The sequence below is a fragment of the Apus apus genome, chromosome 7, assembly GCF_020740795.1.
Source record: "Apus apus isolate bApuApu2 chromosome 7, bApuApu2.pri.cur, whole genome shotgun sequence".
Classification (NCBI taxonomy): domain Eukaryota; kingdom Metazoa; phylum Chordata; class Aves; order Apodiformes; family Apodidae; genus Apus; species Apus apus.
In genome coordinates, this window is record NC_067288.1 from 2,626,987 (window position 1) to 2,653,363 (window position 26,377).

General features: G+C 47.7%; 1 protein-coding gene across 1 annotated transcript in view; it reads left to right on the plus strand.

Annotated features, from left to right (window-relative positions):
• The window catches only part of LAMC1 (laminin subunit gamma 1), a 68,862-nt gene that overhangs the window by 32,225 nt on the left and 10,260 nt on the right, over window positions 1-26,377 (plus strand). The window contains exons 2-17 of the mRNA XM_051624946.1: window positions 10,975-11,279; window positions 13,057-13,187; window positions 14,697-14,863; window positions 15,875-16,063; window positions 18,063-18,180; window positions 18,281-18,379; window positions 18,484-18,620; window positions 19,479-19,601; window positions 19,689-19,878; window positions 20,137-20,249; window positions 21,536-21,757; window positions 21,852-22,040; window positions 23,682-23,927; window positions 24,223-24,376; window positions 24,819-24,961; window positions 26,197-26,375. Of these exons, the coding sequence (XP_051480906.1) occupies window positions 10,975-11,279; window positions 13,057-13,187; window positions 14,697-14,863; window positions 15,875-16,063; window positions 18,063-18,180; window positions 18,281-18,379; window positions 18,484-18,620; window positions 19,479-19,601; window positions 19,689-19,878; window positions 20,137-20,249; window positions 21,536-21,757; window positions 21,852-22,040; window positions 23,682-23,927; window positions 24,223-24,376; window positions 24,819-24,961; window positions 26,197-26,375 (2,705 nt within the window). The remainder of the gene's footprint in view (window positions 1-10,974; window positions 11,280-13,056; window positions 13,188-14,696; window positions 14,864-15,874; window positions 16,064-18,062; window positions 18,181-18,280; window positions 18,380-18,483; window positions 18,621-19,478; window positions 19,602-19,688; window positions 19,879-20,136; window positions 20,250-21,535; window positions 21,758-21,851; window positions 22,041-23,681; window positions 23,928-24,222; window positions 24,377-24,818; window positions 24,962-26,196; window positions 26,376-26,377) is intronic.

Below are 26,377 nucleotides of genomic sequence, written 5' to 3' on the forward strand. Positions count from 1 at the left end.
TTAGGTAGGAGAAATGGCAGTTCTTAAGAGAGCAGAAGTAAGAAGCATGTCTTCCTGGATAGGGTGGAGCAGAGTTTGAGGGCTTTATATCGTTTCGATGAAGGTGGGCTTCATACCTCCTGTGGAAAATTAAATCTTAGTTATGCACTGTTTTTTTCAAGTGATTTTATTTTCCAACCAAAGTAGCTTTGGTTGAGATGTCTGTGCTTTGTCCAGATTTTGATCTCGATGTATCAGCAAGTGTCGTCTGTGAAGATTAACATTTGGGGTTGTGTGGTGGCAGCTTCCATTGATCTCTGAATGAGGTGCCTGTCAAGGCAACAAGGAGACATTGGCATGAGGGGTTGTGAAAGTCTGGGCTGTTGGAGAAGTCAGGCCCTCGTTGCTGTAACTCAATGGTAGATTGAAGAGTGTGGTGTCCTCCAGCTCTTTTTGGGGTGTCTGTAGGTTGAAGGAGCCCCAGGTTAGGTTGGTTTGGGTTTGACCTATCACTACACATAAGGATTTAGTGAAATATGAAAAAGTGAAAATGAAGGCTAAAGACTGCTGTATTGTTTGAGACTACTTCACAAGTGCAGCAGCTTTACAGGTGGGTTTAAGTGGCTGTTTCTCCTCTGCCCTCCCCTCAAAATACTGTCAAAAGAAGTCAGCATATATACTAAAGACCCTGTGAAAGCAGAAAGAGAAATAACTTGACCCCTACTTCATGGTCAACAGATCACTACTAGTTTTAATGTATGGTAGTTTATGTTACTAATTGAGCTATGAGAGTTACCTGCTAACTTCAAAAAGGGCTTTTTCATCAACTAGGTATTTAACATTTTGAAAGGAATGTTACTGCCTTAGCAGTACTATTTAGGAAATGAATTTTTAATAGTCTCTCTCCTGAGAAAAATACCTCTGGTAGAGTTCATTTAGGCCTCGCAGTGGTGTATGTGCCTGAAGAAAATCTTGCTGCTTGGCATTCGCTGCAAGTGATTAAACCAATTTGCTGTGCAGTCACCCTCTTTTAGGCAGGGCTGTTACCTAAGGAGATCTTAGGCTGCTGAAGAACCTGTGCGCAACCGGGGAGGATGGTGGTCTGATCTAACAAGCTGTAGCATTTGCCTCTCAAAATGGAGCTTGGGAACGGGGCAGTTGGCTTCTCATGTGCAAGACGTTTCTTAGACACTTGCTGGAAGGCTGCTCGCAGGGGTTCTCTTCTTGGTGACCTCACTGGAAATGTCCTCTGCAAGAATCCAGGGGCTGATGAACCTACTTTTTTGTGGAGTGAGAGGGTTTTCTGTTGTGTTGTCTGGACTTTGCTCTGTAAGTGTTTCTGCAGCTGTTCCTAATCCACACTCCTTGTACATAAAGGCAAGTCTGAGTTCTTGAGCACCGTGACCTCTGACCAGCTGGGAATAAAATGTATTTATTTGCATTATTTATTTTTTTTTCCCCACCAGACTACTCGGGCAGTTCTTCACTTCACAGTGCCTCACTGCTCTGCTGCTAACAAGGCAAATGAATTGCACACCCAGAATTATGAGGGCTCTTAGTTGTATTCCTGCCACTGGGATCCAGGCACTGTATGGCCTGTGTCTCATGGCTACTAGATAAGACCTTCCACAGGGTCTTCCAACTTGTAGAGCTTAAAACATGTTAACATTTAGTTATTTTGTTTCCTCTGGGGCTGTTGTAGGAAAAACGTGCTTTGTAGGAAACTCATTTGGTGTTAGACTGTCTCAGCAGTGTCCCAGGTGATTTTAGCTCCCCCTTCAGAGACTAGTCAGTAGCTTCCTTTAAATCCTTGCTTTACAAAGGAGCAGCAAAGTAGTGCTGTCTCAGTCTAGACATCTCCCTCTTAGGCAAAATGGCAAGGAAAGGATGTGCACATATCCATTTTTCTTTCTCTTCCAGAGCTTTCTCTATTCCTAGGTGGGCAGCCTTGAGTCTGGGTGGAAGGAGTTTTGATCTACAGATAACTTTCCAGATGTAGCTTTGGTGTGGATTCATGGAGGTGTTGCAGACCCTGATGTAAAGCAGATTTGGCTCCATTCTAGTCTATCTGTGAATTAAACAAAGGGCTTCAAATGTTGCAGCTGGAAGTATGGAGAAGCCTGGAGTTTCCTTCTTCTGTTCATGATGTTCCAAAATAATCTTGGTGAGTTGCTTCCTTGGGAAACAGGTTGTGCTAAGCCATTCTACCTCTCGAGTATGTGTGGTTTTCTGCAAAACTGTCTTGCCTTAGAAACAGTCACTGCATTTAGTAGTTCCATGCCCTTCATGTGTCTCCAGACAAATGTGTGGATGATCTTGCACTTGTATGCTTGTGTGCTTCGTATCCCTTTGCAACTTCCACCAGTGCTTGCAGTTAATTCTCCAGAGGCAGAGTTGAAGGAACACGCTGGCTGTTGTTTGAGAGTGGAGAACTGGACTGCAATTCCCTCTCTGCTTCAAGGAAGAAATTGGAAGAGCTTCGCTTCTGGCTTTCCAAAGCATATTTGAGATATAATTCAGTGGCAAGCTTTGTTTTGGAAATGGCCTCACTCCAGCAATGGTTTTGTCAGGTCTGTTTATCCCAATTCCTTTCCTGGCTTAACAGGCTGAGAAAGTAAAACTGTTGTGTGGGTGGTTGAAAACGGTCCGTATGGATATTGCTGTGATTTCTGTTTCATAAATAATGGTAGCTTGTGCATAAGCCTGTAATTGGCTAAAAATGCATTAAAAGATAGCATGCAGGCATGTAAACTGCTACTTAAAATCCATAGCAGGAGCCTGTTGGGGGGAGGGAGTGGTTTCTCAGTGGGAGATGGGGAGGCAGGAGGCATGCAGACTCTGTTTCGTGTGACACAGCCTGATTCAAGTGTGCTGAAAGTTCATTTTCTTAAGTGTTTGTTGAAGAATGCAGAATTCCTTAAGTACTCAAGAAAGCTGTCTTGTCTACACTGGGGCTAGGTGATGGATGCTGATAGCAACAGTATTATTTCCAAATGGCTGCGGTGTTAAATATGGCCTGTGTCTGAAAAAAAATGTGGCTGGTGAGTGGGAGGTGGAAGAGCAGGGGCTGGAGGGAGATTAAACCATCAGAATTCCAGAGAATTCTCTGTTTTGTGTAAGGAACATTTCTGGCCTCTCCGTGGCTGTGCAGCCAGCAAGCAATGTGGGAGCTAGTCGGAGAGGTCGTCCTGCTCCCAGAGCTGCTGAAATTGCTGTTCCTCAGAGGGCTCATATATAGTTGTATCACTTAATTTGTTCTTAATTAGGTTCAACAATGCAAGCTGTGTGCTTTTGATATCTAATTCAGATAGGAGCCAAGCCAGGCGTTAGAGCTGTTGTGGGCTATGAGCACATATGAAGGAGGAAGGGGTAAGTGGGGGAAGCATTGCCTTTCAACAGGCAGGAGAAAAGGCTTCAAAATGTTATTTAAGAGAAACTAGGGGCTGGTTATTAAGAGTGATGGAGCCGTTGAAAGGGGTAGAGAGGCAGTGCTCCAGTGGGAGCTGCCTTACCTCCCCTCCAGGAACAGAGGGTCTGGAGTGAGTGGCATCTGGCATCTCACCCATCCAGAATAATTTCCATGCTGCCTTTGGCTAGGGCATTTTCAACTTGGGTCATTTGGGTTTACTGAGCTTCTTAAACTGAAGCATTGCATATGCTTTGACTTCAGGCATGCTGGTGGAAAGTGTGCAAGGGGAGGGCATGGAGCTGCCAGAGGGCGAGGCTCCTGGAGGGGCATGCAGAAGGAAAACAGACCTCTGCAAAGTCTGTTTAACATTCCTGCCCTAACTATCCCATTTGAAAAATGCTTTTTATTTGAATTTTTTTCTTTGAGTCACAAGTCAGTAAAATCTAGTTGTCCTTGAAATAAAGGGTGTTGTAATTCTTGACAGATTATCTGATACTTAAATTTGTTTGCAAGTTACTGCACTACAATCCAATAAAGTTACTTTCTTATTACAAGAAGTCATGTGTTTGCCAGTTGGCTCCTTTTGGTTTTTACTGGATGATAGCCCTATTTCCAACACGAGGAAAACCCTTGGGAAAACTGGACCTTTCTGGGGCACTAGGGTCCCAGAGTGAGTTAGAATGGGTGGAAATTGCCACATTTCAAGGGTGGTTATTACTGACATCACTATTGGTGGTGATGTTACAGACTATTGGTGGTGAAATGATGGTTTCTTGGTAATTGCCATGGATTCTTCTGCTGGGAATAAAGGGCAAAAGACAGCTTTTTTTTTGTATTCAGTGGGTAAGAAAACTTCTCAGAGCAATTTCTTACTATTTTTGGTTTTGTAAGCCCTCTTTTTTTTTGGGGAGAGGAAGGGGAGTAACCCCTCCGCTTTTCTGTGCTCCTTCCACTAGGGACAACTCAGTTTCACTCAGACCTGTTGTGTGTGGGTCATGGAGAAGCTTCTGGGTGTTTGATACAAGCAGATGAAGTTTCCAAGGATCCCAACCCAGATCCCTCTCCTCCTGGTGCCACACTGGTGGCAGGAGGTATCTTTGTGATCTGGAGATGTGAATGAAATGGAGCCCTCCCCGAAATGGCTCTAGGTGTCCTTGATTGTCTGTGATCTGGCTGCGCTTGCCAAGTGTTAAAGTGCCTTTTTTTAAAACAAGCTTTTATCATTTGTGCTGAAAAAGGACTTTGAGGCTTCCTGTGCAGATAGGACTTTTGTGTTGTACATGGGATCTTTCCAGTCCCTGGTGAATAAACACAGCTGGCCGTTTTGGGAAACGGAATCAACATCTTTGCATCAAAGCTGTACAAATAAGGCAGCAAGCTGTACTGAATTATTAGACGTTTTCTGACTTTTACACTGACTTAGGAGAGATCAAATGAAAAAAAAGTGCACTTTTTTTTTTTTTTTTTTTTTAAATGAGGCTCCCTTCAGCCTGTGAAGGGGAATATAAGCTTCCGTCCTCCCCCATTTGGTAACATGACTAGAACAAGCAGCCTGGATGACTTATCAATGTTGGATTATCATGCAATAATTTACTGGGCAGCCTTGGCTGGTCCGGAGCCGCCCACGCGCACGAGTCAATGGTGCCTTTGTTCAGGAGTGCAGGAAGAATGCATGATCTAATGGGGTGGTGGGAGTTCTCCTTCGTTCCAGCGCACTCCCGGCTGCGCTCATTCCCCCCGTGGCCCAAACCTCTTTCCTTCCTCTTTCCTCGTCTGAGAACGGGCGCCCAGAAAAAGCAACCTATGTTTGTGTCTCCCTTGGGTTGTCTTAAAATCCCTCTTCCAACCCATCTCTGGTGGAGCTCTGCCTGCCAGAATCTTTGTGTTGGTGGAATGTGGTGTGTGGGGAGATTGTGTTCAACTCCTTCAGGTATTTCTTGGTCGTGACTTTCTTGCCTGAATCTCTAGAGTATTTAGGTGAGGATAAGAAAATAAACCTAAGACTTATTATTACCAGTTTGTTTTCCCATGAGGGCCACCACTCAGCATTTGAGAGCTGTCTTCTCTGCTCCTGCATGGACTTATTTCCCCTGTGAAAGGCCATCAGAAAATGAAAATCCTGTGGGTTGTTGGTTTGCTGGGTTTTTTTTTTTTCCTTTTCAGACCCTGGATGTTCCACTTGCTTGCGTAATACCACTGCTCTCATATTCCTTCTCCTCCCCCAGATTTTTTCCCAGAAAAGCTAGGGTGTAGTTGCAATGGACATTCACTCTAGAACTACAATAATTGTATCACTCTTTGTCATAAGTTTGGCTTTTTCATGCCTGTGTGATGCAAAACAACATAACTTACTGCTTATGTGTTTTGCAGGTGTTGGACTGTTGTTTAATAAAAACTTTTTATTTCAAAAGAACAAGCTCCTCAGGGTGTTTCTCACTCTCCTCCCCTCCTTATAAACACTCTCCTGGTCTTGTTGCCCATCTGCATGCTGGAAAATGCTCTCCCATTCCCTGGGATGGGTTAACTCATTCTCCTTAAATATTCCCTTCTCATCTATAGCTCTTGTGCTCCAAGCAGAAAGCCTCCAGGAGGGTTTCCAGCATGGGAGTTGAGGAAAATGCTGCAGTAGCTGAGAACTTGGAGTGGTTGGTTGGCTAAAAAAGATCAGTCTTGAACAAGATCTTGCAAATTTGCTGGCCTCTGTCTAGTGGCATCCATGTTTCTGTCCCTGGCAATTCACTGCTTGTGTGAGGTTCCACTGTCTGTGCTGCCCTTCACATGTGGTGTTGGCTTAAGAGTGGAAGATGATACCTCCTGCTATAGCTGATGCCTCTTTATTTGTCAGAGTGGATCAGATGAACATTTGTATTTTGAAGCAGCAAAGTCTTATCTGCTTATTGCTGGTCCAGTGTTGTGCTCCATGGTGGGGAGAGTTGAAGGTTCAAGAAGGACAGACTTGAAGTGGGAGTAGAAGCAAGATGGGCATGTTCCAGTTTAGTAAACTGGGAAAGCTGGCTTTACTTCCAGGGAGTGAAGGAGAAACAGGTCGGAGGACAGTGAAATGAAATGCCAGTGGTAGTTGCTTGCTTTCTGTCTTGTCACTGCAAAATGGAAATGAAATCCCATCAAAAAGTGATAAGTACGCTGGTGCTTTTTACTGGTTTGTTTTCAGTTCTTGTAACCCTTAGTTAGGGACAGGTTGTCAGCAGGTACCTGTGTGAAAAAAGCTGCCTTGAGCAGGGGCCAACCACAGGAGAAACTGAGCCAAGTTTAACTGTTTCCTTGCTGCTGAAAATAAATCTGCAGAGGCTTAGTTCTTCACCCACTTACAATCCTTTCAGGTGGATTTTATGTTTTCCTGGGCAGCAAAACTCAGCGGCTGCATTTTGAAGCTCACTGCTGGGAGGATGCACCACGGGGTGGCAGAGAGTGCAGGGGAGGTGGGATGGTTTCTTCCTGCAGGCAGGGGATGCGGCTGGACCGACAGTGAAGGAGGCAGAGTGTGGTCTGGGCTTATCTCACCCAGGCATCTGCTCACAATTCAGTGCTTGTAGTCAGTGTGCCAGCTGGCAAGATACTTTCCTGATGTAAATTATCCATCCGTTTGGGGGGTGGGAGGGGCTGAATACAAGGAGGCCTTTTGTGTGTAGGGACAAATTCCTAACTTGGGGGGAAAGGGAGGAGTTTCTGAAGATCTAAATAGCATCAGCGTACATTTTTCCAGTCTGTCTATGGTTTTCAGCATGGTGCGGTTCCTGGTGGATCTTGGGATACAGAAGTGGACAGTAACCTTGCTGAGGAAGGGCTTTAGTTGCTGGTAACATTTGGGAGCTGTGATCAGCCCAACAACGTGAGCGGGTGTTTGGGGGAAGCGTCCCCAACATCAAACGTGGCTGAGCATTTCCAGTGCCACTGCTGACACCTCTGCTGGCACCCAGACCTGCTTGTTAGAATATGTCATTAAAATACAGCCTTTGAAAGCTTATGCCTGTTCTTACTTTAGAGAATGATATTAAATGGTTTTCTGCATCACTGTGAGTTATCAAAAGGGGCTGGTTATTTTGTCACCTTGTCACTTGCTGATGGACGGCTTCATCCTTCAGAAAACAGGCAGTTTTAAAATAGAGGGGTTACAGTTTTGAGCTCTGGATGCTTTAAAGGCATCTCAGGTTGCACTGGTCACTAATTACAGTCTTTCTACTAACGAACTTTTATAACGAACATCTGGTGTTCTTCCTGCGAAACAGGTCTGCCACTTCAGTACACAGAGGAAAATATTATCTGATACTTGACACTATCAGACACTTCTAAGCCAAAGTGAGATCAAAATAATTGCCAGCTTCTAGGAACAGGAGAACAATGACTTTTTGTCTTCCAAATGAAACGTTTAAGCCTACCTTTCACCTGGTTATTGCTGCCACCATCTCTCAGCATAATAGCAATATGTATTTATTTAGCCCTGCAAGACTTGAAAGCAACCTAGGCAGCTTATCTTAGCTAGGAAAAAGGCTCTGCAACCTTGAAGAGCTCTGCTAGCTGCCAGGCTGCCAAGCACAGCTTTTACGTTCAGTGTGAACAGAGGGGAAAGGCGTTTCAACACTGTGTCAGCTGGGCTTGGGTAAACTGGGTTGTTCCAGCAGTATTTACCCATGGCAAGCTGATACGGTGCTCGCTGTGCATTAACTGCATTCCTCTCTAATGCCATTCGCAGGATTTCTCAAGTAGTTACACTGCCAGCTGAAATAAGTGTCTTTTTTCACCTCGGTTGCTCGGTCAGGAGAGTTTTGAATGTGTTTTCTTTGGCCCACTGTGTAAAGCTGAACACGAAAAAGGGGGAGTCCTTTCCATTTAGCACAAGGGATTTGTATGGAAAATGCTTATGTGCTGCCCGGAGTGCAGTTTACACATGTTGAGCCTTGAGATGAGTTGGAATTTTTGCAAGGAGCTGTAGGAGACCTTGTCAGGAAGCAGGGGCTGTCATCCAGTTTCAGTGGAAAGGAAAAAAAAAAGTTCATTCTTGGGCTGTTCAGGTTGTGCCCTGGCCTTGCTGCCAGAGTAGAAGGTTGTGTGTTTGTGGAGTGAGAGCACACACCCAGCCCCCTCTTCATTCCCAGGATTCTTTTGAAGTGTTTCCTCCCCAAAGTCATCTTGATGAAGCCTGAATGCAGGGTTTTTTGCTTCACACTAGAGGAATGCGGTACTGGAATAAGAAAACACAAGGCGAAGTAGCAGGGTATTCTTGACAATTCAGTTGTCAAAATTTAATGGCATGTTCTTAATGCTGTTGACCTGACTTTTTCCCTCTCTTGGCTCATGGAATGGCTGCTCTTGCCCAATGTCTTCACTGTTTTCACCAGTGATGAAAATTACCCAAAGAAATCTCACCAAGGCAGTGACTTCCAACCTCATATTTTGTTTTACTTCAATGTGTGAGCTCAAAGAAAACTTTCTTATGAGGGTGATGATGACAGTTTTTTAGTGATAAAACCACGATAGTAGGTCTGGTTTCAGTTGCTGCCCATCCAAGGTGTTGATGAAGTTCTCAGGCTGGCAGGTTGCAGGTCAACACTGCAGGATTTCCTGCAGAATGAGGAGGCCTTTGCCTCTGGCTTCTTGCCATTATCTGGAAGGGGAGGATAAGCTGGAGCTGCATTACGATGGGAAGTGTTGATGCTTTGGAGTTTCTAGCTCTTGTGAAAGCAGTTTGGCATTAGTAGTGTCTTTACTTATTGCTTGTTTGCTGTGTGTAAGAAGATCACTTTAAATAACTTGACACCAAACCAGCAGTGAGCTAATATTGAGCAAGAGCCACAGCTTGTGAGTGTCTGGCTACCAGTCTTGTGCCTAGGTCATCTGTAGCCTGTCATGCATCACGACACATGATATAATAGTCAAGGGTATTTTGTGGGACATACTGGGGGGGTCTGTATCCATACAGCATTCCAGCTCTCTTGCATGTCATACTCAGACAGCACTTTTGGGTAGGCTGGGGTATGGGCACATTTCTTTGGCTTTAAACACAAAATTGGTCTCTTTTCTAACCTTGGGACACATGGGTGTAGGTTTTTCAGATGCTGATTTGTACTTTTTTTTTCCTGGTGTGTTAATTTCCTGACCCTTTGACATGCTGCTCCTGCTACTTGGGTGGTTCCTCCCTCACCCCAGCTGGGCTCTGGGCATGATGTGCCTCACACAGGCTGGTCCTGGTCTGGCCACTGGTAGCCCCGGAGTGAGAACCGTGCTTGGTGACTTGAACCTGGCGATCGCAATCCGGTTTTGCATCTGTGCTTTGAGAGGCCCACTGTTCTTGTTGCCTGGTGCCCTCTGGTCTGCTCTAACTTGTGAGGTCAGCCACTCTTCAGCAGGTGCAAAACCCTCTGTTAAAATTTAACAAGGTGAAGTTAATTAATTTTATAAATTGAAGTTAAATCTGTGTAACTTTACAGGTGAAGAAAATCTGTTTCTCAGTCAGTTGAAACTCTTCTAGTAGCTGTGGTGTTTTTTGGTCAACGAAGGGACTGGTGGCAGCTGCAACCTCTGTTTAGAGCAGCATTTTTCTTGGAGGTGGTGGGAGCATAAAAGCATGTGGCAGGGACTGAATGCCCGAGGTTTTGTTCCAGACAAGCCTCACGTTGTTTTAGCAAGTTCCCTACGTGTGCCAGGGTGTCCTGACTGTACACGGTCTGCTCGCCAAGGTGGAGCAGGAGCAGCCGACGTGCAGCTGTACACACCTCCTGGGAACATGGGGGTGGTTGGAGGAAGGTGGCTGAAGCCCCCCAGTGCTTTTTCTTGGGGGTGTCAATCCCCAGTGTGGTTGGTTTATGTGCACAGGGGTGGGGTGATCAAGTCACTGTAGAAAAATCCATGAGAGGGGGTGATCTGCTGATTGCCACAAACTTCTAAGGACATGAATAGAGAGTAGGGAGGTGTGTTTTCATTTCTCCTCCTGGGAGAGGGAAAGCATGACTTGCTTGTAAATCATTGCACTTTGATCTGAAAAGTGTCTTGGTGACTTTAATTGATATGGTTTGGGAAACTTCAACCTGGTTTTGTCTTTCCTAGGGAGTAAGTAGAAGAGGGTGTACTCAGTAGCTCACTGCTGGAGGAAAGGCTTAATGAGTAGTAGAAAGTTTTGGATCTTGTCTGTTTAGGGAGGAAGCAGTGGTATAAAACAGGCTCTGCAGGGTGATTCTTACCTCTGGTTAATACTGTTTCTCCCATACATGTATTTGTAAGAAAGATTATCACATGGCTTGGTTAACTTGGACCTTTTGGGATAAGGGCACTTGTCAGTGATATCTGCAAAACAGAACTGCAGCATATGAGATGTTTGGTTGCATAGAAGTCTGTAAGTCTGCTCATACTTAGCCTGCCCTTGGCTTTTGGTTCCTTCACCTTGTCTTTGCTGGGAGATGCAGTACATAGGACTGAGGGAGATATTTCTGGTGCTAGTGGACACTGCTCGTCCTGCTGGATGGTACTACAGGGGATGTTTCTTCTAGATGGAGAACTGCAGTGTAGCTCTTGCTGTTTTTTCTGGTTTAAGTTATTTGAACCTCTCTTACGTCTCTTCCTCTTGTCCGCAGGAAAGGCCTTTGACATCACGTACGTGCGTCTGAAGTTCCACACCAGCCGGCCGGAGAGCTTTGCCATCTACAAGCGCACCAGAGAAGATGGCCCCTGGGTGCCCTACCAGTATTACAGTGGCTCCTGTGAGAGCACCTATCACAAAGTCAATCGTGGCTTTATTCGGACTGGGGAGGACGAGCAGCAGGCGCTCTGCACAGATGAGTTCAGTGACATCTCCCCGCTCACGGGGGGCAACGTGGCCTTCTCAACGCTGGAGGGGCGGCCCGGTGCCTACAACTTTGACAACAGCCCTGTGCTGCAGGTACGTGAGCAGGGCTGACCTGGCTGGGTGGGCTGAGCTGGGGCTGTTCAGTCGCTGTGGGTGGCACTGCACAGAGGCCCTTGTACAGGTAAGTTGGGATGGACAGTCCAAAGAGGCACGTTATAGGAAAAGTTGAACACTTGCCTCTGTTGCAAGTAAGTTTATGGTATAAAAAGCAAAGTCGGTGGCTTTGATTTGTCATTAAGCATCACAGAAGTCTTTAGAGGATGGATGCAAATCTCTGCCTGCTTTAGAAGCAGCTGTGGGCATTTTGCTCCTGTTTCAGATATGAGGGCAGAGGAAGATAAAGCCTTAAGGCATCTGTGTGTGTATTTTGAGCACAAAAATTTAAGAAATGTGAGATTCTTCTAAAGAAACGGTTATTGGAAACCTGACAGTGTTGTGGTGGGGGAGCTTGATGTATCCACAGTCTGTTTGGTTTCTCTTACAGCCAGCTGGGGGTCGGCTGGGGGGTTTTTTTGTTGTTATCATTCACAAGGCTGGTTGGGCAGTGGTTGGGAACATACTGGGAGCACCGGTTTATCCGGTTTGCTTGCTGATTTGTGTGTTGCTTGATAACTTCTCCAGCTTATATTGCAACAGGGAGCTAAAGCTGTGGGGTTTGTCCTATTGAGTCTTGTCTCCTTCATTTCGGAGTTGTGATTGCCACTTCTTCCCTTTCCTCTTGGAGGAGCAGGAGCAGTCTGAGCCATGATCCTCAGCCAGCAGGCAGGAAAGCAGAATCTGGTGGGGCTCGCATCTGCAAATGAAAATAAAGATTAATGGGAAAGGGAAAATAACTCCTGAAATGGAAAAGAACCAGTTTGACCACCTTGTTGGTTGCAGAGGACAGGATTTAATCATTCATTACAGTGAACAGAGATTTCAAGTTAGTCATGTGACAGATAATTGTTTAATGAACTTCCTTCTGTAAGGAATAGAGACCTCACCACCAGTCTCCTCAAATATATACACCTCTGGTGTTGCTTTTCAGAACTGAAAGAAAATGTGTATTTTGTGCTCAGCATTTCCATGTGTTTATGCCAGTGTTTGTAACTCAGCAGATCTTGTTGTACCTGCTGCAGCTGCAGTGCAGTTATACATACAAGGATGTTTTTCCTGTTTTTATGGTGTTAGAAGGAAAATAACATTACAAAAGCTGTAATAAAATCAAGGGGGTGCTAACAACAGTCACTGGCTGCAGATGATGTGAAATTTGGGGATAGGCCACATTTGCTGGCAGTTGCTGGAGAACAGTAGGGTAGTTTGGTGAAGATGCTGTGTCAATATTATGAAAAGCTCTTGTGTTCTAAGTCAGATCTGCCTGTCTGCTTGTCTTCCTCAGCCTCACCCAGCCTCATTCATCTGTCTGTCTTTTTGTCTACTGGGATATATCTGCAGCCAAGTGTACCCCAGAGCTTTTCCCCTTGGTGCTGGATAGCTTTGCAGGAGAGCTGCAGTCAGATAGATGTGTACAGTTAGCAAGCTCACATAATTGCCTGTGCTGTGCTTTTTGCTGGAGAGGTTACCTGCTGCTGCCCAGGCAAGAGCAGTCAAGATGTGAAGAGGCATTGGAAAGTGTACCCAGAGAGGTCTGGGATCTGGAAAACACATCCCAGCCAAGAGGATGCAGTACAAGGCCTCTCAGGCAGGGGCATGGGAGCTTCCAAGGGAAAAATGATGTTCCTTGTGGATACAGCTGCTAATGACACAGCACTGATGAGCTCTCAAGGGGCATGTTTGATGTTTATTCTTTGGGGATTTCTGTCTGCTCTAGGAATGGGTGACAGCTACAGATATTAGAGTGACTCTCAATCGTCTGAACACATTTGGAGATGAAGTTTTCAATGACCCAAAAGTTCTCAAGTCTTACTACTATGCAATTTCTGACTTTGCTGTGGGTGGTAGGTAAGTAGACAATAAACCTCTGTACTTACTTAAAGCTTTTGGTCAGGATTACTGGAGTGCTTGAAAGATTTTGATTATACTCACATGGTACCATTAAGCTCTGGTGTTTATCAACCCTCCTGGACCAAAATTGTTGTAGAAAGAGTCTTATAGAGCTTGAAAATACTGTGCAAAACCTCTTGTGGCTATTATTTCAGGGCAGGCAGAGATTGAATTTTTTTTTGTTTGATTAGAGCAAATGTGAAGTGATTTGGCAAGGTGGAGGGTGAAGAGAGTGACAGAAATGTGAAACAAAAGGAAAGAACCTCAGATTTTTTTTCTACCCTGTACTTGTTTTTAACACATTATTAGTTGTTCTCTGCCTGTATCTGTAGCCCAGAATAACAGTAAGTAGAAAATCTCAGTGTCTGTGTTTCATATGTAGTAGGGAGCTGTCTTCTGTGAAGATCTGAAACCTTTTACAATGGTTGTCCATTTCTTTTTAGAATCATAGAATCACTTAGGTTGGAAAAGACCTTTAAGATCAATGAGTCCAACCATTAACCCTACTCTTCCAAGTCCAGCATCAAGCCATATTCCCAAGTGTCACATCTAGATGAATTTGAAGCACCTCCAGGGATGGCAACTCAAGCCCCCACCTCCCTGAGCAGCATGTTCCAATGTCTGACAACCCTTTCAGTGGAAAAGTTCTTCCTAATACCTAGTGTAAGCCTCCCCTGGTGCAGCTTGAGGCCATTTCCTCTTGTTCTATCACCAGTTACTTGTGAGAAGAGACCAGCACCTACCCCTTTACAACATCCTTTCAGGTAGTTGTAGATGAAGATGAGGTCTCCCCTCAGCCTCCGTTTCTTTTCCTGGACTCATGAGGGAGAAGCTGTGGAGAATTTAGTAACCTAAAGCCAACAAAATCTTTGCTTCTCTTCAGCTTATTCTGTTTTAGTGTCAGACTGTGAAGGAGTTGGTTAATGTTCTTGCATTTCTAAATGCTGCCTTAAGCATGTGACAGCTGTTTGTTTCATAGAATGTTCTGTCCATGTCCACCCCCCACCATGTGCAGGGACACCTTTCATTAGACCAGGAGGCTCGAAGCCCTGTCCAGCCTGACCTTGTATTCTTCCAATGAAGGGCAGGGCAGCCACAGGTTCTCTGGGCAACCTGGGCCATTGTCTCACGGCTCTCATTGTAAACCATTCCTTCCTTATGTCCAATTTAAACCTTCCCTCTTTCAGTTTAAAAGCATTGCCCCTTGTTGTGTTGCTACAGGCCCTGCTGAAAAGTCTCTTCCATCTTTCTTGTAAAGCCCCTTTAGATATTGAAAGACCTCAAGAAGGTCTCCATAGAGCCTCCTCTTCCCCAGGCTGAACAACAGCAGTTGTGTTCTCAATTTTGTTGTGACCATCTACCTTGAAATGTGTCTCGTTTTTCTCTGGGCTTTATTTTTGGGATTGCTCTGTGAGTGACCTGAATCCCTGGAGGTTAAATACCTGTTCCTTGTCTCTTATTAACCAGATGCAAATGTAACGGGCACGCGAGCGAGTGCATCAAGAACGAGCTTGGGAAGCTGGTCTGCAACTGCAAACACAACACCTTTGGGGTGGACTGTGAAAAGTGTCTGCCCTTCTTCAATGACCGTCCGTGGAGGAGAGCGACGGCGGAGAGCGCCAACGAGTGCTTGCGTATGTGCAGCCACCCTTGAGGGGAAGGACTCAGGAGTTGGGTCCCATGCCCTTGTTGGCATCCAGAAGCTGCCCCTGCATGGGTTTGAGTTGTCTCAGTTGCAGTTAGCCAGTGTTAATCGCAGGTCTGGTGTTTTTCAGCAGAGGTTTTGTGGGACTGCTGGTCATGCCACTCCTCTCCTGTAGGAGCTTTCTGGTAGATTCCTAGGAAGAGGCATCTCCTTTCTGGAGAAGGATGGGAGCAGCTGTTAGGAAAGAGGTGTGGCGTTAAAATGTACAGGCTTGAACTGTATGGGTCCCATAGGGAAAAAAAAAAAGGAGTAAGTTGGAGTATACTTGCCCTTTGAAAAGCTCCTCATTTAGCATCCATTAACTCTTGTATTTGAGTTATTGGTTTTTACAGTTACTTTTCGACTGCTTCATCCAATTTTGAGGCTGTTGCAACAGTTCTGGACCACAAATGCGGATCTCTGTGTCCGAGTGCCAATTCATTTTGCTTGATTTTGTGTTGCAGGCCATGGCTCCTGGTAGTTTACTTTATGGGGAAGCTTTTTCAGACAGAAAAACTTTCTTCCTGTCTGACCTCTGTGTGCGCTGATCGGTCCCAGCTGTCTGGTCAAGACCTGTGGCTTCTCTTGCCAGGCTGCTGAAACTGGGCTCTCCTGCTCCCTAGACAAGAGGGGCTTTGTAATCTCCCTGCATCCGGGGGAGAAACTCTCCTGACAACAGGGAGCCAGCCCTTGCTGTTGCTTTCTCATGCTTGTTTACATGACCGGGATTGGCATTGCCATTTTGCTTGCAAACAGCAACCTGACGTGGAAGGGAGTGGGGTGGAAAATCCCTTCTTCTTCCCATAGATGTACAAATGCTTCGGAGGGGTCTCGGGGTGGTTAAAGGCTCCTGCTCCAGCTCCCCTACAAGTTAATATTGAGCTTTGGGCAGCGGGGTTTGCGCCTGCTGGGGTCGGGTGGCTGCAGGTGCTGTTGGCTGATGGTGCCCTTGTCTTTGCAGCTTGTGACTGCAACGGGAGGTCTCAGGAGTGCTACTTCGACCCTGAGCTGTACCGCTCGACGGGCCACGGTGGCCACTGCACGGGCTGCTCGGGCAACACCGACGGTGCCCACTGCGAGAGGTGCCGGGACAGCTTCTACCGCCTGGGCAGCGAGGAGGGATGCCTGCCCTGCAGCTGCAACCCTGTCGGTGAGCAGTGGCTGCAAACCTTCCTGCTTCCAAACCTCCATGCACAAGAGCTAGCTCTTCTCTTGGTTATGCAGCTAATTGCAAACTACAGGGTAAAAAGAGAGGGGGGGTTGTTTTTCTTTTCTTCCCCCCCCCCATAGGAAATCTTTATCGACTTGTAACGTGGTTTAAATTATCCTTGGATCTAATTGGGTGGCAGGGGCAGTCACTCCTGCAGCATTTAATCCTTCAAATATATTTTCTCCTTCAAATGTTCTGAGAGAGATTTTATTTTGTGAGCTTTTGGTTCCCCCCCCCCCTTCTTTTGCGTATGTGTTACCCTGGACGCTCCCAGTACTAAATTGCTCATTTAAATTCTTAATAAACAAGATGATGTGAGTGGATATTTCTGGAAGTTGTTCATACTGAAGAATTGTAGTGAACTTTAGCTGCATCAGTTTCTCCTACCAACTGTCCAAGCACTATAAATACAAACCCGTGAAACCTTAAACACAAAAGGGGGTGGGGTGGGGAAAAACCAAAATAAACTCAAAATACATAAAGTTCAAAAAAGAAAAAGGAAGAAATTCTGACAGGAGAGTATATATATCTTTTGTCACCAAGGGAACCACTTGACCTGTATGGGGTCATCCCATAACTACATCAGCCCACAGCAAATAAGGGGGAAGGAGACAAAAGGGTAACAGACAGTAAGATGTGATGTGAGGTTCCAAAATAGAGTATCTGAGATAAGTAATTGCTTGCAGCACACCCTAAAAGCAGCCAGCAAGAGGTCTGCCAGGGTATGTCTCCTGTCTAATTTGGTCGGAGAGTTGTGCAGTTGTGAAATTTTTGACCAAGAAAGGCCTCTTTCTTCCTCTCTCTGCTCTCCCAAATCCTTGGATTGGACCTTATTTTGCAAGGGGTGAGGGTTGGTGTCAGCTGAGGTGGTCAGGGAGAGACAGGGAGGTGACTTCTCAAGTCTTTAAGGACAAATAGCAAAGGGCTTTTTAACTTTGCTGCCAGCATGTATCCCATGGCACACTGGAGCCCAGGGCATGTTTGAAGCCCCTGAATTGGTTTAGATTGCAATTTTTTTTTAATCCGAGTACTGGGTTTTTTTTTCTCAAATAACTGTAAGTGGGACTGCAAAGGGATTTGAACTTTGGCTGTATATGGTAAAGGTTTTGTGAGTTCTTCTGTCCAGACTAATCATCTTATAACTCTTCACTTTGTTATAATCCTGTGGTGTGGATTGAAGTGGAAAGAAGCGACTATTTCTGTATATTAAGACACTTTTCTCCTGGTAGTTAACTCTTACAGTTCTGGCAACTTCTAGGCCTCTGGTTGTGTCAGTGCTTGGGAGAAAGTTTTTTGTCTGCCATGGATTAAATGAACCTGCAGCTGCTTTTTGTGCAAGTCCACTTGAACAGAGCAGTGCTGAGGAAGACGACCTTCAAAAAACATGAGGGGTTTGTTATGGTTAATGTTGCATGCAGCCTCACTCGAGGAGGTGTTTTTAGTCTTTGAATCTAGCTTGGGAATCAAGGGAGGAAATTGGAGTGTGAAAGGGAGAGGTCAGGATATCCCCTTGCAAAGGGAGATGTTGATTAGGGAGGACACAGGGGACTGGGGGAATAAAATCTTGGATGTGCTACATTGCAGGATAAAACAGGCATGGAATTAAAGAAGCATGCAAAGATAACATTGAGGATGAAACAGGAATAAGGACGAGAATGCAATTTGAAGTTAAAATTATATTTATATTCAAGAAGGTTGGTTGGTAGGAATACTTAAGAGCCAAATATAATTTGGAAGACCAGATAACAATCTCTAGAGTTGCCAGGCAAAAAATCCCTGTGAACTAGATGCAGTCATTAGGTAAGCTGTCACCTGCTGCCTTGAAGCTCTCCTTCCCATTTCTTTTTCCCATATTTCTTGCCCATTTTGTACAACTGAAACAACTGCTGTCAGACAGAGCTGGGTGGGTGTGCTGAGGTGCCTGTCCCCTCTCCTGCAGGCTCCCTCAGCACGCAGTGTGACAGCCACGGCCAGTGCAGCTGCAAGCCCGGCGTGATGGGCGAGAAGTGCGACCGCTGCCAGCCGGGCTTCCACTCCCTCTCTGAAGCTGGGTGCAGGTAAGGGGCACTGCTGCACTCTGAGAGGAAAACCAGCTGCCTCTTTAAAGCTATCGCTTTGTGGCCCTTCATGAGTTATCCTCTCTCCTGGCTCTTGCAGGCCCTGTTCTTGCAATCCAGCTGGCAGCACAGGGGAATGCAACGTGGAGACAGGGCGGTGTGCGTGCAAGGACAACGTCGAAGGCTTCCATTGCGAGAGGTGAGTTTCTCTTCCCATGGCATTGTTTCAAGAATGAGAAACATTTGAGCAATGGCCTGAGGTAAGCATCAGGGAAAGTAATTCTCTTTCTTTCACATCTTCAGATGCAAACCTGGGTTTTTCCATCTGGATTCCTCCAATCCAAGGGGTTGTACCCCTTGCTTCTGTTTCGGACACTCTTCAGTCTGCACCAACGCTGTTGGCTACAGTGTCTACAGCATCACCTCCAGCTTCCAGTTTGGTAAGATTGAGCCTTCCTTTCTATCTTGGGTTGGGCTACAGACTCAAATCAGAAGCGATTAAAAAAAGTCCTGCTCCCTCCTTCCTGTGCAGGATTGCAAACCCTCGGCAGGCAGGTCCAGGATCCCTCTTCTGGAAGTGCTGGGTTACTGCTGAAGTTTACTGGGAGTTTCCCAGTCAGCCGCTCATTTGTTCAGCTAGGGAGAAATGAGTTCACAGCTCTGGCCTCGGGCACCCAACTCAGAACTACTTAGTGCAAGTGCAAGCAGGAATTGTAAATGTAGCCATTTTATAGCTTGAGAGAGGTGCTGGCAATTTCTTAATTTTAGAACCATATCAGGAGTTTTTGATAGAAAGGTTTGTAACCCTTTAGATTTGGGGTTTACATGGCTCTGAATAAAACACAGTAGTGTTTCTGCTGGGTCTGTAAGCTCAGGAGAAGTTTTTTCATACAGTTTCCTGGATATGCAGGTTTTCATGCTGCATAGTCTGAGAAGAATATATTTTCAATTAAAATTCCACTGGAGAACAGTTGGTATGAAGGCTGAAACTCAAGTTGTAAGGAAATGCAGGTTTTCCCATCCCTGCCTAAGCTCTTTAGAATAGAAGATTTTGAGCCACTAGGTGCTGTAGGGTTCAAAGTTCAGAGGGTTCAAATCAGTGCTCAAGTTAGGTGCTTAAATCAGAAGGGTGATTTTTTTCCTATCTCCCTTCTCCTGCACAGCTACTTTCTGAGGTCTGTTAGTGCCAGTGTGCAAGCTGTGGATGAGTGATCTATGAGCAGGGTGCAGTATGACTCGAAGTGTGTGCAAATCTGTGTCTCCAAAGGGTGTTAATTCTTGAACACTTGATTTTTCAGGAGAGGAGGAGTGGCGTGCTGAGCAGCGCGACGGCTCAGAGGTTCCACTTCAGTGGAGTGCGGAGACCCAGGACATCTCTGTGATCTCGGACAGCTACTTCCCCATGTATTTTGTTGCACCACGTAGGTCATGCAAGAAGCAAGGCTTTCTGTGCTGCTTGTGCCCCTTCTGTCCTGTCCCCTAACTCTAAGGATTTCTTCCCCTTTTAGGCAAGTTCTTGGGTAACCAGGTTTTGAGTTACGGGCAGAACCTGACCTTCTCCTTCCGCGTGGACAGACGGGACACACGCCTCTCCGCAGAGGACCTGGTGCTGGAAGGGGCTGGGCTGAGAGTGTCGGTGCCACTAATTGCCCAGGGCAACCCCTACCCCAGCGAGAATGCACTGACCTACACCTTCAGGTGAGGAGGCTCTCCAGGCACACTGGGAGCAGCTGGGACCTGGCCTGTGGTGCCCCTGGCCTCTGAGCTCTGGAGGAAACAAGGAGCATGGATTGTGGCTTGGAAGAGCAGTCTCACAGGTTGATGTGAAGCTCTCTGTCACACAAGTGTGTATGAATTATGTCACGACAGCACGGTGCTGTTGGAAAGGGCGCTTCAAAAGGGTGCAGCTGTTAGCACCCAAAAGCTTTGCTGATGGTGCACGGCTCTTCTCTGCAGGCTCCACGAGGCTACAGATTACCCATGGAGGCCTGCCCTTACAGCCTTTGACTTCCAGAAGCTTCTCCAGAACTTGACTTCCATCAAGATCCGTGGGACGTACAGTGAGAGAAGTAAGTCACTGGGCAGAATGTCCCAGAAGAGAGGGGCAGACCCGTTTGTCTAGTTCTCAAGTTGCTTTATTTTAGGGTCCAGTCATAAATAGCTGTGGCAAATTATTTGGCAAAGCCTTTGCTGGTTGCTTTTCACTTGGTCTTCCTGTGTAGAAACTTCTCCTGGACATCCTGGAGAGGAGCTGGGGGAGAAAGGTGCTGCCTTTGGGAGTCTGGAAACTGAGTTTGTCACCTCCTTATTCTTTGCTGCTAAACTTGAGGGCTTTTCTGTGTTACACGGCCAGTGTCTTCCAGATACGTAGCACAGAGTCCTGAAGGACTCAGTAGGAGAAATGTAGGGAGTTGACAACATTTGGCCTCAGTTTCTGCTACAATGGGAGTGGTTATGTCCCCCTGTTCCTGGTCTTGCCTTGCCATGACAAGTGGGAAGGACGAGGTCTTGAAATGTTTTATAAAAATTAGGCATGAATTTAGGAGGAAGAATATCTGTGTCCTTGGGTATTGTTGCATGAAAAAAAAAAATACAGAAGGGTGCAAAGGATGAATTTGTATGTAGGAAAGGTGAGAAAGCTGCAAGTGTTTTCAGTAGAGGTGGCTCATAGAGAGGAATGTAGGATTGTGATATGGAGGGGAGGAAAGGTCTGGAGGAAGCCATTCCCTGAGCACTGTAGCTGCTGCTAATGTGCAGGAGCTGAGGCTCTGCTCAGTGCTCTGCAGCTGCTGTGGTGGTACAAATGCTCTGGTATCAACTGAAAACAAGCCATGTTGTGTCTGGGCTCTGTTCTGCCCCAGGGAAGGGGCAGGGAGGAGACGAGGGAGAGCTCAAATACCAAATGAAGAACTGGCTTGGGAGGAATAGCTGAAGAGTTTACCCCAAGGCATGGTTTGCAAAAGCTCTGTTGGAGATGGTGTATTGAAATTGCTGGAGAGATGGCCTGTCCTCCCTAGAAAGTCAGGAATTAGTCTTGATATTTGATTAGGAAATGGAAACCCTATCCATGCAAAATATAACTTATTTTAACTGACCATGTTTGCTCCTATGCTGTTCTCAGCAGCCTGCTCTGGATTGTTATTCTCAACTTTCCTGCCCTGTGAGTGCCCTTTGTGAGCTGTATTGCACCTTTTCTTGGCTGTCTAAACCTTCCTGGAGGATTTTGTTTCCTGATTCACGTTCCCAACTGCGAGCATCCTCCTGTCTGTGTGTTGTGCCATCCAGGTGTGTGTGTGGTGAGGCAGTGATGAAGCCTTTGTGGTTACAGAACCTTTCCCCTCTCCCTGCTCTGCAGGTGCTGGACACCTGGATGATGTTACCATCACCAGTGCTCGCCCAGGACCTGGTGTGCCCGTGGCCTGGGTGGAGAGCTGCTCCTGTCCAGCAGGATACGAGGGGCAGTTTTGTGAGCGCTGCTCCTCTGGCTACCGGCGAGAGACTCCGAGCCTGGGGCCCTACAGCCCCTGCGTGCCCTGCGCGTGCAACGGGCACAGCGAGACCTGCCAGCCCGAGACGGGTAAGGGGGGCCAGTAAATCAGGGTGCAGCAAGAGGGTGAGTCTTCTTTCTGAGTTGGGTGATGAAACAAACCCCGTGTCCCTCTCTGTTCCAGGTGTGTGCAGTTGCAGGGATAACACAGCGGGGCCTCACTGTGAGAAGTGCAGTGATGGGTACTATGGAGATGCCACGGCGGGCACAGCCTCAGACTGCCAGCCCTGCCCCTGCCCAGGCAGCTCAAGCTGTGCCATCGTGCCCCGCACGAAGGAGGTTGTGTGCACCAGCTGCCAGGCTGGCACTACAGGTGTGTTCCTACACAAAAAGCCTCTCTTTCTGCACCCCACGTGCCTTTGGAAACGTGTCTCCTGCCAGTTGTGGGGCTCTAACTCACAGCAAGCAGCACTCAGAGCTGCTGTGTCTTCTGGTTCAAATGCTTCTCCCTTTCTTAGCCCTGTTTTCTGTCCTGTGTGAGGCTCAGGGCTCACCCATGTTCTTTGTGCCTGCCTCTCGAGAACAGAAGGGAAACAAGGGCTTAATCTGTGCAAAGTCTCAACATTTCTATGCTGTGTAGGTGGGCCATGCTAGCTCCCACTAGAGCTTGCCGAGTGTTTGGCAGAAAATAGAAGAGATTTTAGAGGGTCAGGAAGGCAGATCAGACAGAAATAAAATCAGATGGTGCAGTTTGCCAACCAGAGAGACAGTGCAGGCTGCTTGTAGGGGTGGCGGGGCCAGTGCTCTCCCTAGGAAGGCTGCAGTGAATCACAAAGACTGCCCAAAAAATACAAGACCAAATTTATGCTCACCACTTTTAAAGATAAATATGTGAACAGGTACAGATCTTTTCTTCTTAGCAGTAAATCATGAAGTCCAAGCGTGTAGCTGAGTCGTTAAGCAGAGGCTTTTGTTCTCCCTGCAGACAGCAAGGAAGCCCTAGGATGGTTGGCAGCCTCTGTGCTTCTCTCCCAGTTTTATGCTTGCCATGGCAGAGTTCCAAGGACAGGATACCTGTAAATGCTTCAAGCACAGAGGCAGATTGTCAGGGTTCCCATGGGTGCCACTGCTTTGCAAGCCAAAGTGGAGTCTGGGGTACCAGGTTCCCTGCAGCTCAGGTGTCCATATGAGCTCATATTTATTTGTAGCTGTGTGATGGCACTGGAGTTCGTCCTGTTTTCTGTCGCCTTCTTGGTATGTGAAGGGAAGGGTGAGGGGAAAAGGAGGTTTGTGTGTGCAAGGGCTGCCTGAGAAACAGAGCTTGTAGCTTGCTGGGGAGCTCAAATCTGCAGTAAGTGAGGGAGCTGCTGAGTTGGATGCTTCGGTGATTGCCTGTGGAGGTTTGGCAGATCTCGTTGGCAGTGGGACTTCCTGGAGCAGTGATGGCCCACGGAGCTCTGCCTGCTTGGATTCCTAAATTAACAACGAATTACAGTGAACAGAGTTTGGCTTACGGGGGTGGGAAGGAAAGGAGGGACTGAAATAATTCATAATGCAAAGGCCCAGTGAAAAAGCAGCTGAAATTCAGAGAAGGGGAGGGATTTGTGTGTGGTTTTGTGCACCTTTCTGGCCCCAACAAAAGGATGAAAGGGGGAGGAAGCTGGAGAGTTGACCCTTCAGAAGGAGCTGTGTTTGACAACAACGCTCTCGATCCCCTCCCACCCAAGTAGAGAAGGAGAGAGAGAAAAAGAGAGAGACTTTACTGGGTTGAAAACTAAACTACACAGCTTTAAACAAACACTAATGGTATAAGGAAACATTTCGCCGTTATCAGTCTTAGTTGGAACACTGCTGCTAGTTAAAAGAAAGCTTACTGAAGGGGGGGGAGGGGGAAATAATCAGTAAAAGGAGAATTGGCTTCGTCCTGGCTCACAGCAGGACAGGCTGCCAGGGGGCTGGGGTGAGGCAGCTCAGGGGTGTCTGCTGCAGCGCCAGCGTTTCTGCCCCGTCGCAGGGAAGAGGTGCGAGCTGTGCGACGACGCCTACTTCGGGGACCCGCTGGGGGAGAGCGGGGCGGTGCGGCCCTGCCGCCTCTGCCAGTGCAACGACAACATCGACCCCAACGCCGTGGGCAACTGCGACCGCCAGACGGGCGAGTGCCTCAAGTGCATCCACAACACCGCCGGCTTCTACTGCGACCGCTGCCGCGACGGCTTCTTCGGCAACCCCCTGGCCCCCGACCCCGCCGACAAGTGCCGAGGTGAGAGGTGGTTCCTCTGGGCGGTTTTGTCCCTGCGAGCTGCCCTTGGAACACGGCGTCGGGCTGTTGTGTGTGCCTGTCGGCAGCGGCGCCTGGTGTTACCCTGGTTTGGGGGCTGTAGCTTTGTTGGAGTGCCTGTGTTGGTGGGCACGTGCTGCTCTTGGTGCACAGTCATTGTGCAAGGCAGGGGCTGGGCTGCCACATGGGTTGGATCCCAGCCCCCTTGGGGACCTGCCAGCAGAGTGCCCGTGCCACGAGGGGCTCTTAACTTTCTCTGCCCGTTGTATTTTGGCAGCTTGTCACTGCAATCCCTACGGCACTGTGAATCAGCAGACGAGCTGCAACCAGGTGACGGGGCAGTGCGAGTGCCTGTCTCATGTCACTGGGAGGGACTGCAGTGCCTGTGAGCCCGGATTCTTCAACCTTCAGAGCGGACGTGGCTGCGAGAGGTGATGTTTGCCTCAGCTTGGGGCAAAGAGCCTGGTTTTGGGAGGGGTCTGTGCTTAACGTGTGTAGGAACAGGGTGTTTGTCACCACTAACTGGTGCACCTTGATGTTGCTGTGGGTGGGGAAGAGCAGCAGGGAAGGAGCAGCTACAAAAACCCTGACTTTCACATAGCTTTATAAATAGCTTTAAATCGGGGTTTTAAATAGAAAAGTGCCACGTGACTGTGATTGCTGGTAGCAGGGGCTGGTGGGTTCCTTTTTCAGTGCAGGCACCAAGTGACCTTGCACGGTTTACAGGCTCTGTGCCTCGCCTTCTGCATCCGCACAGCGAGCAAAGTGAGCAACTGGCAACGCTGAGCTGTGCTGGTTACAGCTCCCTCTGTGTGGGGCTTCACCCCGTGCCACCCCTGGGTGTCCCTGCTGACACCTGGCTGCCTCCCCCAGGTGCAACTGCCACGCGCTGGGCTCCACCAATGGCCAGTGTGACATCCAGAGCGGGCAGTGCGAGTGCCAGCCCGGCGTGGCCGGCCAGCGCTGCGACGCCTGCGAGGTCAACCACTTCGGCTTCAGCTCCCAGGGCTGCAAACGTAAGTCTGAGGGGCTGGAGCACAGGCAGGTGGGGAGGACAGCCAGCCTTGCCTTTGCTTCCCTCCTCCCTGGGAAAAAGTACTGTCTCACCCTGCTCTTCATCACGGCAGAAGCTGTCGCTTTTATGTCCACATTCTGCCTGGCGAAATTCAGTCTCCATGTAACAGCCTATCCCCTTTTTCTCTTGTTATGGAATTGGGGGTATAAAGAACTCCAAATTATTAGATACCCAGTTTTCTTTGGTGTAAATAGAATCATAGAATCACAGGCTGGTTTGGGTTGGAAGGGACCTTAAATATCATCTAGTTCCAACTCTCCTCAAGGGCAGGGACACCTCCTACCTGACCAGGTTGCTCCAAGCCCCATCCAACCTGCCCTTCAACACTTCCAGGGATGGGGCAGCCACAGCTTCTCTGGGCAACCTGGGCCAGGGTCTCACCACCCTCATAGTGAAGAATTTACTCCTAATGTCTAATCTAAATCTCCCCTCTCTGCTTTAAAACCATTTCCCCTTGTCCTGTCCCTGCATGTCCTTATAAAAAGCCCCTTCCTGGCTTTCTTGTAAGCCCCATTCAGGTGCTGGAGTGAAAAGTACTGGAAATACCTTCTTTGAATATTGTCCTGCAACAGCCCTCTTTGCTGACATTAAATCTCTGCACAGCTTCTGTGCAAATGGCCTGAATATACAGATGGTGTCCTGAGGAGCAGCAGCTCTTGTAAATGTGACTGAAAAACAGGATGATACAAACTCTCCTCCATGATGTCCCTGCAGACAAATTAACTGCAGTTGGTTACAATGAAATGGGGTAGAAAATCATGCTGGAATAATTTGGTTGGAAAAGACCTTTAAGATGATCAAGCCCAACTGTAAACCCAGCTCTGCCAGGGCCGCCGCTAACCCATGTCCCTCAGCACCCCATCTACAATGGCTTTTAAGTCCCTCCAGGGATGGTGACTCCTCCACTGCCCTGGGCAGCCTGGGCCAGGGCCTGAAGTGCTTTGTGGGAGAGGCAATAGCAACGCTGTGAGCACCTGCAATGAACCTTGTGTCCAGCTGGACAGAGCGCTCTGCTCTGTGCAGGAGTGCCCCAGGGGAGGGTGAGCCTCCAGCGCCAGCTGGTGCCACGTCGCTCTTGCAGATGTTTCGAGTGTACTGAGGGTGTGCCCTCACCCTGTGGGTTTTGGGGTGTTTCTGCCTGTCCTCCAGCCTGACTGAGGTGTAACTTCCCTGCAGCCTGCGACTGTGACCCCGAGGGTTCGCGCTCCCTGCAGTGCCGGGAGAACGGCCGCTGCGACTGCAAGGAGGGCTTCGTGGGCAGCCGCTGCGACCAGTGTGAGGAGAACTACTTCTACAACCGCTCCTGGCCCGGCTGCCAGGAGTGCCCGGCCTGTTACAGACTAGTGAAAGATAAGGT